Below are 14,024 nucleotides of genomic sequence, written 5' to 3'. Positions count from 1 at the left end.
ACTTCCCTGTTTTTGTAGAATTTGCAATAGTTAAATTTCATATGTTTTCCAAAAATTCAAATGACTGGTGAACAAATAATTTCATATAATAGCCACTCTTAGAGAAGAATGGCTAATGTTATGCATTTGGATTATAAAATAACAATCAAATTAAAATGTTTCTTTTCTTAGTTATGAAAAATACTACTTGATATGTTCCCTATCTCACAATGGAAAGGATCTTTTTAAACCTATTCAATCAAAGAAGGTTGGCACGTATAAGAATTTCTTCTATCTTATTAAATGGGATGAACTGTAAGTGAAATTTTTGGCTGTTTATTCTTTCAGTATGCTGTCTTTACTTTTTTCCATGTATGCATCCTAGGTTTCATTTTTATTACGATTTCCATTAAAATCCATTAAATTCTTACATCTTAAGGTCTCTTCTAGATATTATTCTATAGAAAAGCCAAATTCTCATTTAAAAATCTGAAATATTATTAAAAAAACTACATATTGTTAAATTGCAGAAACATGCCATTAATTCTTCTTAGACTTTTAAGTTAAAACTATAAATTTATGTGTAATTTTAGAAAGATGGTTTGTATAACATTGCTTAGTTTGGTATTCTATAATACTGTATATATGAAACCTAGTTCTTGGTTAATAGCTTAAAAAATTAAATCCATATACAATATATTTTGCACTGTTAATATTTTTAAAACAGGAATCATTAGGCAGATAGATAATAGCAAAGCTTTTACTTTTCATTCTGCATTTATGAAGCGGTTTCCTATTTTTCTTTTTTTTGTAATTTTTTAAATTACAAAAATAATGCATCTCTGAAAACAACCAAATACAAAATTACATATGGGTAAAAGTGTCTTTTTTTTCCCAACACTTACCATCTTATGGCTACTCGGTGACCACTTTCAGTGAGACTTTCAGTGACCACTGAAAGTGAGACTTTCAGACTTAACAACAACAAAAAAGGTAAACATATATGTCAGCTTGTGTGTATATGGGCACACATATATCCAAATCTGAAATACTCATAAACATTCATCTAGTTTCTCCTAAAGGAAATAAAAATGACTATTATTTTTCCTAGAAATTGACACTAGCCAAGACTTGAGTAGAGGCACTAAGAAATTTTTGAGAGATGTTACATACTTGAAATTTTAATGAAATTTGTTTAAGATTTTGTATAATGCATATTGGCCAAGCTTGCTGCTTAAGTAAAGGTTACTCAGTAGTAAAGATTATTTGATAAGTCAAATAAAATATCTAAACTTGTCAGTCTCATTAATGGACTAAATTTCATGTTTGATCTAATTTGTTTTTTCTATTAATACATTTTCCCCCCTTAGAATCATTTTTCCCATCCAGATATCACAATTGCCATTAGAATCACTTCTTCACCTTACTCTTTTTGGAATTTTAAATCAGAGCAGTGGAAGTTCCCCTGATTCTAATAAGCAGAGAAAGGGGCCAGAAGCTTTGGGCAAAGTTTCTTTACCTCTTTTTGACTTTAAACGGTAAGTATTACTAAGTTGTAATGGTGAGTTACTATGGACACATCTGCAGCATCAGAATAGGCTAGAGGACAGGGTGGGGAACAATGACGTACATGAAATAATAAGCTGCCTGTTTTTCCAGTGTGATAAAAGGAGGTCATTTCAGAGACCCAGATCAGAAGAAACCAAAGTTATTCTGCTATAGTTTGAACATATCTGTCTGGGTATTCAGAGGATTATTTGCCACTCACTGTTCCAGAGAAAAGCAGCAGCCAGTTCACTCTCTGTCATTTATGCAAAGCACTGTGTTATTGATGTAATAGTCATTTTCCCTTTTCTCTTTTTTTCCTCTTCTCATACTTTCCCATCCTTCTCCAGTTTCAGAGAGTCTACAGCTGTACATTATTTCCTTCTCTTTATCTGACTGATCTACTTCACAAAATTTGTTCTTGAACGTTCTTTTCCCATGTGCTTAAATATAGCATTTATGTCTTTCATTTTTTCTTTCTTCTTCTTCTTTTTTTTTTTTAAGTTTATTTATTTTAAGAGCGAGAGGGAGAAAATGTGAACAGGGAAGGGGCGGAGCCGGGGCAGAGGAGAAAGAATCTCAAGAAGGCTTCACACTGTCAATACAGAGCTGATGTAGGGCTCGAACTCATGGACCATGAGATCATGACCCTGAACCGAAACCAGGAGTCAGACACTTAACTGACTGAGCCACCCAGGCGCCCCTATTTTTCTTTTAGTTACTTCCCTCATATTTGAGGAGGCAGTATAAGATTTTTTAATTCTCTGCCTTTAGGTAGGCTTAAATTTTATTTGATATCTGAAATAATTCTGAACCACCAAAGGCTAGAGAAAAACATTTGAAGATATTGCTATTAAGGATGTGTATTTAGAATCTTTTGCTAAAAATAATCCATAATTACTCTAAAACAGAATATTGGCCACACGAAAGAGCGGAATTGTGCTCTCAGTTGTGATAAGTTAGTGTTAGAGAACAGTTATGTAAGAAAATTAAGTGTAATTGCATCATTATCACTAATTTTTATAAATAAATCATTTTGAAAACCTTTTTGCTCTTGAAAATACCAGGCAGGGATCTTTGTTTCATAGAGAAGTACCATCACTTTTTGCCACTTTTGTTGTCTGGTAATAAATGGGGTTTGTTTTTTTAGTGAATGACATAATGTTCTTTAAAAAATCAAGAGAGTAAGGTGAAGGGCAATTGATTTTTGTTAGACAATTAAATAGTTTGCACCCAACACTCTGCTGTTAAAACAATGAGCAGATGGCATTAAACTTGAAACTTTGCCGAGTAGTACAGTTGATCTAGGTAGGTAATGTTAGGTCTTTGCATTCAAGAAAAACTCAAAGGGAAGATGATTAAACATTAATACACGTAGAAAGAAAGTGTTAATGACTGTAATTCAGTTAACTTACTGTAGTATAGTGATCAGATATCCTATTCTTAAAATTCTCTAACAAAATTTTTAAAAATATTTATTTATTTTTGAGAGAGTGAGAGACAGACACAGATTGTGAACAGGGGAGGGGCAGAGAGAGAGAGAGGGAGACACAGAATCAGGAAGCAGACTCCAGGCTGAGGTGTTAGCACAGAGCCCGATGTGGGGATCAAACTCATGAACTGTGAGATCATGACCTGAGCCAAAGTTGAATGCTTAACCGACTGAGCCACCCAGGCACCTCTGAAATTCTTTTTAAAAATAATTTATCTTTGGGGTGCCTGGGTGGCTCAGTCAGTTAAGCATCTGATTCTTGGTTTCGACTCAGATCATGATCTCCTGGTTTGTGGGTTTGAGCTGGGTTCGGAGCTGGCAGTGTGGAGTCTGCTTCGGATTCTCTCTCTCTCTCTCTCTCTCTCTCTCTCTCTCTCTCTCTGCCCTTCCTTGCCTTGCGCTGTCTCTGTCTCTCTCAAAATAAGCTTTTAAAAAAAATAAAAATAGGGCAGCCTGGGTGTATCAGTCAGTTAAGCATCCATCTTTGGCTCAGGTCATGATCTCATGGTTCGTGAGTTCGAGCCCCACGTCAGGCTCTGTGCTGACAGCTGAAAGCCTAGAGCCTGCTTCAGTTTCTGTGTCTCCCTCTCGCTCTGCCCCTCCCTGCCTGTCTGTCTGTCTCTCTCTCTCAGAAATAAACATTAAAAAAATAAATAAATAAAAATAAAAAAGAATTTATGTTTAAGGTGCAACTTGTGTACAATCTGATGAAGTCACTCTGAGGAAAGCCAGAAAACTTAGAGGCATTTCAGTCAACATCAATAACAAATGAGGTCTTAACTGAAATCATCGATTTTAAGCCTGTGTTTCTCAGTCTTGGCACTAATTGATATTTTGGGCCGGATCATTCTTTGCTATGGGAGACTGTCCTATGCATTGTGTAGAATGTTTGGCAGCATCTCTGTCTTCTGCGTGCTATTTGCCAATAGTACTCCCTAGTTACCAACCGAAAGTGTCTCATGTCCCCTGGGAGCAAAATCACTCTTGGTTAAAAACCATTAATTTACACACTGATTATCAGTGCTTGCTTAAAACCATTAAGTGATTCCCTTTTCTGGAACTTTATAATGTATAGTTTAGACTGTGCCTGAACTAACTGATTACCTTAACTTCACAGAAAGAGAGATAAACCAAACAGTGCGCCTCTTTACGGATATAATACAAAGTAGTATATAATACTACCTTTAAAGAATTAAGTATTCTTGCCATATAACTAAACCTAAATCAGATCAAACCTCTAGATCTAACTACTATTTGACACCAGAGGAATACAATCAGTAAAATTTGACACCAGATGAATATAATCAGTAAAATCCAGGACATAGAAAATTCTTAGAACAAAAGACCTGGTTTCTTCAATAAATGGCAGAGGATAAACAAAGGAATGTATAGTTTAAAATAAGAGTTAGCAGACTTTTTCTGTAAAGAGGACCAGATAGAAGTAGTTTAGGCTTTGCAGATCATAATACAGTTGACGCTTGAACATTGTGGAGGTTAGCAGTGCTTTCCCCCTCCCCATGAGGTCAAAAACCTGCATGTAACTTTGACTTCCCAAAAACTAAACTAGTAGCCTGCTATTGACCACAAGTCTTATTGATAACAAATAGTCCATTAACACATAATTTGTATATCAATATATGTTACATAGTTAAAAGAAAAGAAAATCATAAGGGAGAGAAAATACATTTATAGTACTGTATTAAAAAGAACACTATTTTTTAAGTTTATTTTGAGAGAGAAAGAAAGCTCGAGCAGGGGAGGAGCAGAGGGAGAGAAAGACTCTAAGCAGGCTCAGTACTGACTGTGAGTCCGATGCAGGGCTCAGTCTCACAAACTGAACCGTGAGATCATGACCTGAGCCGAAATCAAGAGTTGGACGCTCAGGGGCACCTGGGTGGCGCAGTCGGTTAAGCGTCCGACTTCAGCCAGGTCACGATCTCGCGGTCCGTGAGTTTGAGCCCCGCGACGGGCTCTGGGCTGATGGCTCAGAGCCTGGAGCCTGTTTCCAATTCTGTGTCTCCCTCTCTCTGCCCCTCCCCCGTTCATGCTCTGTCTCTCTCTGTCCCAAAAAATAAATAAGTGTTGAAAAAAAAAAATGTTCTATAAAAAAAGAGTTGGACGCTCAATCAACTGAGCCACCCATGTGTCCAAGTACTGTATTTATTGAAAAAATCCATGTATAAGTGGACCTGCACAGTTCAAGGGTGTTATTCATGGGTTAACTGTAATCTCCGTCACAAAAAGCAAAAGCAGCAAGAGACAATATGTTAATGAATGAGTGTGGCTTTGTTCTGATAAAAGTTTATTTATTTATTTATTTATTAAAAAAAATTTTTTTTTCAACGTTTATTTATTTTTGGGACAGAGAGAGACAGAGCATGAACGGGGGAGGGGCAGAGAGAGAGGGAGACACAGAATCGGAGACAGGCTCCAGGCTCTGAGCCATCAGCCCAGAGCCTGAGGCGGGGCTCGAACTCACGGACTGCGAGATCGTGACCTGGCTGAAGTCGGACACTTAACCGACTGCGCCACCCAGGCGCCCCTGATAAAAGTTTATTTACAAAACCAGGTGACAGGCCTGAGTTAGACCCTTAAATTAAAATATACTTAGAAAGACATCAACAGGGGGTGCCTGGGTGGCTCAGTTGGTTAAGCGTCTGACTTTTGGTTTTGGCTCAGGTCATGATATCACAGTTTTGTGGGTTCAAGCCCTGATTCTGCCTTGTGCTGACAGAGGGGAGCCTGCTTGGGATTCTGCTTGGGATTCCCTCTCTCCTCTCCTGCCCCTCCCCCGTTCACACTGTCTCTGTCTCTCAGAAATAAACATAAAAAAATTTTTTTTAAAAGACATCAGTGAAGGGGCGCCTGGGTGGCGCAGTCGGTTAAGTGTCCGACTTCAGCCAGGTCACGATCTTGTGGTCCGTGAGTTCGAGCCCCGTCAGGCTCTGGGCTGATGGCTCAGAGCCTGGAGCCTGTTTCCGATTCTGTGTCTCCCTCTCTCTCTGTCCCTCCCCCATTCATACTCTGTCTCTCTCTGTCCCAAAAATAAATAAATAAACGTTGAAAAAAAAAAGAAAAAAAAAAGACATCAGTGAAATGCAAATGTTGTATCTTGTTTGGATCCTTATTCAAACCACCAACTGTAAAAAAATAGCTTGTGAGACAACCAGGGAAATTTGAATACTGACTAGATAGCAATGATTTTAAGTAATTATTGTTAATTATTTTAGGGGTGATAATGGTGTTTACTTATTTTAAAATAAAAGTTTATTGTTTAGAGATATATAAAAGTATTTACAGATGAAATAATAGGATCAGAATTTGCCTTAAAATAATCTAGTTAAGGGTGAGGGGTAGATCTGAAGAATATAAAATGTAATGTGTCAGAGATTTAAAGGGTTTTAATCTATAAGAGAAAACTGGAGTCTAGTTTTGGAAAGGAGACTTGCTGTTTGGATAAAATGAATAAAGTTTGAAGTTTATTTTATATTTCTACTTTAATATATCTCATGTTATGTTTCAGAAATTTCTTCTATGTAAACATATATTATTGTCTTGTTGGTAACTGTTTTTAATTTAAGTGGGCCGTAAAGTGGTGGAACACCTGAGTGGCTCAGTCAATTAAGTTGAGTGTCCGACTCTTGATTTTGGCTCAGGTCATGATCCCAGGGTTGTGGGATTGAGCCCTGTGTCGGGCTCTACACAGAGCATGGAGCCTGCTTGGGAATTCTCTCTTTTTCTCTCTCTCTGCCCCTCCCCTGCTCACACAGGAGTTTTTTCTCTATCTCTCAAAAAGTAGGCTATAAATTATAGTTTAGGGCAAGTGTCAGCATATTGCAGCACACTGCCTGTTTTTTGTAAATATAGTTTTGTTAAAACACAGCACACATTTATTTATGTATTGTTCAGGGCTACTTTTGCACTGTAACAGCAGAGTTGAGTCTCTGCAACAGATTGACCCAAAAGGCCCCAAATATTTGCCATCTGGCCCCTGGCACAGATACAACTTCTCATCTAAAACGTTTAGTGGCTTTGCTATGAGGTAGGTATTGGTTTTCTTGCCATGTATTTTTGTTTGTTTGTTTGTTTGTTTGTTTTTTGTTTTATTTTAGAAAGCTCAAAGTGGGGAGGAGGGACAGAGGGAAGGAGAGGGAGAAAGAGAGAGGATCCTAAGCAGGCTCCGTGCTCAGCGCAGAGCCTGATGCAGGGATTGTGACCTGAGCCAAAATCAAGATTCAGATGCTCAACAGACTGAGCCACCCAGGTGCCCCCCCTCTTTTTAAAATGCTTATTTATTTATTCATTCATTCATTCATTCATTCATTCATTCATTTATTTTCAGAGAGACAGAGACAGCGTGAATGGGGGAGGGGCAGAGAGAAGGATACAGAAAATCCCAAGTAGGCTCTGCACTGTCAGCATGGAGCCCCATATGGGGCTTGAAACCATGAGTTCATGACCTGAGCTGAACATCCTCCCCCCGCCCCCACCCCTGCTTTTTATTGGCATGTGGTTTTGTTCTTACTGCAAAAGTCAGGGAGCCGTTCTGTAATCTAGACTGGTATCTTGAGATGTATTCCATTGTAGATGATCTTCAAAGACTATCCTTCACCTTTCTATTTATAAAAGCTGTTTTGGGGGCAGATGACTTTGAGTCTACCATTTTGTGTTCTATCCATAAACCCATTCATCCCAAGATACATTCTTTCTTTCTCCTCTCCCTTTGTTCCACCCCCCACGCAGTACATTTACCTACCTACAGTATTCATACACTGTGGAGAGTGATTCTGATATGTTCTTAAAGATGATAGATACTCTTTTTATCAAATGTATGCTTGGTGTTTAGATACCAGCATTTAAAATTCATTACCGTGTGATGTGAGTTTTGAAGTTTTTAAATGAAAACTACGGTATTCTTCTGTTTATATTCATGAAGGTTTTTAACATGTGGAACTAAGCTTCTATATCTTTGGACTTCGTCACATACAAATCCTATTCCTGGAACAATACCCAAAAAAGGGTATGTGATGGAAAGAATAGTGTTACAGGTAATGGTACTTCTTGATACATGGAGAGATTTAAATTTAAATTTCTTATTAAGATGTATATGTGTACCATTATTTGGATTGTTACTAAAGTAGCATAATTGATCTTGTTTGATCTTATGGCTTATCTTCTATTTAAATGTTAATAAACCATTTCCTATTTCTGAGAAACAGTAAAAAGTGTACCCATCCCAAGCAATATATGTGCTTTTGAGAATTACCAACGATGGCAATCACTTTCAACAAAAGGACAGAAGCATTAATTCAATATTCAATGTAATAATCACCCTGGTGGCTAAGAAAAATCAGTTTTTTCAAAGACAAATTAATGTGGGAGATATGGGGATTATTTAGCTTCAATCTCATCAACTTCTGTTAAATTTTTAAGGTTGATTTTCCTTCTCCTACATTTGATGTCATTTATACTACTCCTCAAGTTGACAGAAGCCTTATACAGCAATACAACTTAGAAACATTGGAGAATGATACAAAAGGGAAACTTTCTGATATTCTTCATAGAGACTCATCACTTGGGTATGCTCGTTTGATTTTTGTTTTGCCTGGGTATTTCTTATAGTAAATTTCAAATTAATATTTTATTAAATGCCCTGATTTATTTCATGATTTAGCAATGTTCTTGGTATGGGAAGTTTTTTGTTTGTTTTTAATTACATAAAAAGACCGTATGACTACATAAGACTTTAGAAATGTGTTCAAGTCAAATTTACACATGATCAAAAGGCAAACAACATTGAGAACTAAATTTAGCATAAATATCAGTAGATTAATTTTTAAATATATAAAGAACCCTAAAAAATATATATGAAGAACCTTTTCAGTAGAAAACCAATAACTTAGTAGTAGACAAAGAATATGAGTAGATAATTTTTTGGAAAAGAAATAACAATGCCTTTTAAATATCTAAAAAGATGTTTTACCTCTCAGTAATGAAGGAAATGAAAATTAATACAAGATAACATTTTATACACATCACTTGGTTGAAAAATGTCTCACTATATAAGCGTTAGTGAGGTTATCAAAAAACGGGAATTATAGTGTTGGCTAAAGGGCTTTTGGAGAGCACTGTGGCAAAATCTATAAAAGGTTACAATGTATGTAGTTTGTAACCTATCAGCTACGCCTCCAGTTAATTATATACCTTAGAGAAAATTTTTATGTTTGCGTATGGACTCAAGAATATTCATTGCAGTATTTATTTGGATTATTGTGAGAGTGACAGGGAATGTCCATCAATAGAGGTTTAATTATGGTATATTTATCCAATAGAGTACTGTGTAACTATTAAGAATGAACTTATAGTTATATGTAATAATATGTAAGATATGTTAAATGAAGAAAGCAAGGAGCAGAGTAGTGTATATCGTGTGTTACCACTTACATAAAGAAAAAAAAAGCATATATACCTCTGTATATGCTTCTATACAAATAGACTATCCCTGGAAGGATGTGCACGCTTATTAGTTGCCACTGGAGGAGAGCTGGAAGGAGAGACTTCACTGTGTACCTTTTTGCAATATTTGAATTTTTTTCAGTACTCCACACGAAATGAATACATCAGTAAATGTATACACAAAAGTAGATGGATGGGTGGTAAAGTAGTGAAATATTTTGTCACATAAACATTTGTTTTTAAGACTAAGTCTCCAAAACAAGTACTTCTTATTTTTAATATTCCTCATTTGAACTGAATAATCATCTTCTAAAATCATCTTCTAAAATAGCATTTTTTTTTTTGCATGACATTTGATTTTAGTTGTATAAAATGGATGAAATCCTTGCTTTCTCTTAGCATGGGTTCTGCTTATTCAATTCTGATTTCTAGTTGTTGGCATCTGGTTAGAGCCCAATAATATTTTTATTGTACTGAATTATCCTTCATTCTCGTAACTAAGACTCTTTTATCAAGGCACAATGATTTCTTTCTATCCCCCAAATTAGGGTAAATTAGTGGTGTTTGCTGTACATTGCATTTTTCTATTCCAAGTTAGTATTAATGATTCTACCAAGAAGTGGCTGTCCTAAAATGAATAAATTTCTCCTTTGTATTTTTAATCATTGAAATTATAGCCATCATTATGATATTGAGAAGTAATTTAATTCTATTATATATGCAGACTTTCTAAAGAAGATAAAGCCTTTTTGTGGGAGAAACGTTATTATTGCCTCAAACACCCAAATTGTCTTCCTAAAGTACTAGCAAGTGCCCCAAACTGGAAATGGGTTAATCTTGCCAAAACTTACTCACTGCTTCAGCAGTGGCCTCCATTGAACCCACTGACTGCATTGGAACTACTTGATTCAAAGTAAGTTAACCATGACTGAATGTACTTGTTCTATTCTGTTGTTGTCAGTTTTTTCCAGTAAGGTGTATTAAGTTGTAGGACATGAAAGCAATTCAGTATAAATGTGTAAATGTATATTTTTGCAAACATATTTTCTGTGTTGAGGTTCTTAAAAAGAGATGTCATGGGGTGCTTGGTTGGCTCAGTTGGTAGAACATGGGACCCTCGATCTCAGAGGTCATGAGTTTGAGCCCCATATTGGGTGTAGAGTTTACTTTAAAAAAATAAAAAAGATGTCATCATTTAAAACTAATCTAAAGAGAGAGTTGTAAATTTTTAATAATCTGTTATATTTTTTATGATGTGGGTCAAAATTTTCATAAGGGTAAGGTTTGTGAACAGTCCTGAATTTGAATTTTTATAGTACAGTAAGATTTTCTTCCTAAAATAAAAAAGAAGAAACACATTGTTTTTTGGGTTTTTTTGGGTGCAAAAAAGATGGTTTTATTACAGCACATGTACAGAATCTATGAACAGAAAAGGCTACTGAAACACATTGCTTTTGAATAAAGAGCTATTTGAGTATTCTTTGTCAGGTATAGATTAAGATTGTGTTTCAGGAAATATAGATTTTCATCAAATCTTGATTTTTGTGGTATTTGTCTAGATTTGCTGATCAGGAAGTAAGGTCCATAGCTGTGACCTGGATTGAGGCCATAAGTGATGATGAGCTTACTGATCTTCTCCCACAGTTTGTGCAGGTGAGTTTTTTTTTTTTTTTTACTAGGTTGCCTGCCCACCTTACTCCACCCATTTTTTTATGAGTAGGGAACTTGCTAAAGCATCCCCCTTCTGTTTTGATTAAAAGTACTTTTGTGGGAAGGTTGAAGTACATTACATTTGGATATAGTATGATTTTTTTTCCCACTGTTGTTAGCTGCCCTGTTTGAATATTATATGTACCTGGATTTTTAATTCTCAGATTTTTAGATTCTCAAACAAACCAGGCTTGAGCTTTTCTTTAATTTTTCTTTCCTAGCCATTTAAATATAGGTAATAAATTATTGTTCCCAAATCTACACTTTTCTGCTTGATTTCATTAATTTAGCCTAAATTAATTCACTTTTTCATTTTCCAGTGTTACCTTAAATCAACAAGACTAATACTTGCTTTTTTTAAACCTTTTTTTTTTTTTTTTCAACGTTTATTTATTTTTGGGACAGAGAGAGACAGAGCATGAATGGGGGAGGGGCAGAGAGAGAGGGAGACACAGAATCGGAAACAAGCTCCAGGCTCAGCCCAGAGCCCGACGCGGGGCTCGAACTCCCGGACCACGAGATCGTGACCTGGCTGAAGTTGGACGCCCAACCGACTGTGCCACCCAGACGCCCCTAATACTTGCTTTTTATAGTTTCTCCTTTGATAATTTTATCCTGATAATGGAGTATGGGTTTGACAACTAGTAATTCTTACTTTCTTTCATGCATAGGCTTTGAAATACGAAATTTACTTGAACAGTTCATTAGTGCGCTTCCTTCTGTCCAGGGCATTGGGAAATATACAGATAGCACACAATTTATATTGGTAAGATTTAAATTTTTTTAAGTAATTTATTTCCATTCTTAGTATTTGTAAAGATGATATACTTGAAAGTCTAAATGGTATGCTCAGACTACTTATTGTCCATATCAGATGTTTTATTGAAGGCATTACAAAGCTAAATTTTATGTCCTTAGAAATAAAACCAAAAATAACAAGACTCTTTATTGCAAAGATATTTGGCATGTTAGAACTCCATAATAATGAATAAGTTTTTACTTGTTTATATAGCTTAAAACAAATTCTGGATACCAAAAAATGAACCTAAGTTGATTTTTCAGAAGCACTTACCAGTTTTCAGAAGTGGCTGACATAAATATTTTGCTGTATTAGGCTCCTCAAGGATGCTCTGCATGATGCACAGTTTGGTGCCCGATATGAACATGTTTTGGGTGCTCTCCTCTCAATAGGAGGAAAAGGACTCAGAGAAGAACTTTTGAAGCAGACAAAACTTGTACAGCTTTTAGGAGGAGTAGCAGAAAAAGTAAGGCAGGCTAGTGGATCAGCCAGACAGGTATGTACCCATAAGTGGGAATTAAATATTTTGATGTTAAAGGATCTTTACACTGCTGATGAATTGTTACTCTTTATCAGTAGACATCCAGTAGAATCTAATTACACCTATGCTGTTTTGAACAGATAATTCAAAGGTTGTTTAAAACCACAGGGAAAGATTTTTGCAGTCTAACTCAGAAAATCAATGATTTTTAAAAATTTATTATTTTTTTTAGTTAAATTTTAGTTAGTAACATATAGTGCAATATTTATTTCAGGAGTAGAATTCAGTAATTCATCACTTTGATACAATACCCAGTGCTTATCACAACAAGTGCCCTCCTTGGTACCCAATCACCTACCTAGCCAATCTCTCTCCTCCATCAACCCTCAGTTTGTTCTCTGTCATTAAGAGTCTCTTGTGGTTTGTTTCCCTCTCTTCCCTTCACTGCCCTTCCCATATGATCATCTGTTTTGTTTCTTAAAATCCACATAAGAGTGAAATCATATGGTATTTTTCTTTCTCTGATTGACTTAATTTGCTTAGCATTATACATTCTAGCTCCATCCATGTCATTGCTGTTGGGAATGCAACCTGCTGCAGCCACTCTGGAGATGAGTATGGAGGTTCCTCAAAAAACTAAAAATGGAACTACCCTATAATCTAGCAATTGCACTATTATGTATTTACCTAGAGGATACCAAAATACAGATTCAAAGGGGTACATGCACCCCAATGTTTATAGCAGCATTATCAACAATAGCCAAACTATGGAGAGAGCCTAAATGTTCATTGACTGATGAATGGATAAAGAAGATGTGGTATATATATTTACCATAGAATATTACTCAGCCCCCCAAAAAGAAGAAAAATCAGGGGCGCCTGGGCGGCTCAGTCGGTTAAGAGTCTGGCTCAGGTCATGATCTAGTAGTTTGTGAGATTGAGCCCCCTGTCGGGCTCTGTGATGTCAGCATGGAGCCTGCTTGGGATTGTCTCCCTCTCTCTCTGCCCCTTTCCCACTTGCTTTCTCTCTCTCTCTCTCTCTCTCTCTCTCTCTCTCTCAAAAGTAAACAAACATTAAAAAAAGTAATGCAAGTATGAGTTGATGCTGATGTTTAAAAAATCCAAATAATAAAGAAGCTCATAGAATAAAAAATTTTTAATTAAAATTTTAATTTAATTTAAATATTTAAAAATTTCCAGTTTCATTTTCTGTTAGGTATCTATTATTCATAGTTTGCTTTATGTCCCTTCTGGTCTTTTATATGACTTTACACGTATATACATACAAGTACATGTATAAATGTTTGGAGTTTTTTTGTTTTTTAAATTTTTTTGTTTTTTAATTTTTTTTTTCAACATTTATTTTTGGGACAGAGAGAGACAGAGCATGAACGGGGGAGGGGCAGAGAGAGAGGGAGACAGAATCGGAAACAGGCTCCAGGCTCTGAGCCATCAGCCCAGAGCCCGACGCGGGGCTCGAACTCACAGACCGCGAGATCGTGACCTGGCTGAAGTCGGACGCTTAACCGACTGCGCCACCCAGGCGCCCCGACACTTGTTTT

General features: G+C 36.2%; 1 protein-coding gene across 1 annotated transcript in view; it reads left to right on the top strand.

The window, feature by feature from the left end:
- Positions 1-14,024, top strand: part of PIK3C2A (phosphatidylinositol-4-phosphate 3-kinase catalytic subunit type 2 alpha) — a 126,039-nt gene that overhangs the window by 82,471 nt on the left and 29,544 nt on the right. Inside the window, exons 12-19 of the mRNA XM_043582344.1 lie at positions 172-294; positions 1,350-1,517; positions 7,953-8,064; positions 8,450-8,595; positions 10,197-10,385; positions 11,032-11,125; positions 11,854-11,948; positions 12,297-12,477. Coding sequence (XP_043438279.1) covers positions 172-294; positions 1,350-1,517; positions 7,953-8,064; positions 8,450-8,595; positions 10,197-10,385; positions 11,032-11,125; positions 11,854-11,948; positions 12,297-12,477 — 1,108 coding nt within the window. The remainder of the gene's footprint in view (positions 1-171; positions 295-1,349; positions 1,518-7,952; positions 8,065-8,449; positions 8,596-10,196; positions 10,386-11,031; positions 11,126-11,853; positions 11,949-12,296; positions 12,478-14,024) is intronic.

The sequence above is a fragment of the Prionailurus bengalensis genome, chromosome D1, assembly GCF_016509475.1.
Source record: "Prionailurus bengalensis isolate Pbe53 chromosome D1, Fcat_Pben_1.1_paternal_pri, whole genome shotgun sequence".
In the NCBI taxonomy this organism is placed as follows: Eukaryota; Metazoa; Chordata; class Mammalia; order Carnivora; family Felidae; genus Prionailurus; species Prionailurus bengalensis.
Note: the sequence above shows the minus strand (reverse complement) of the source record. Positions and strands in the feature narration are given on the sequence as shown.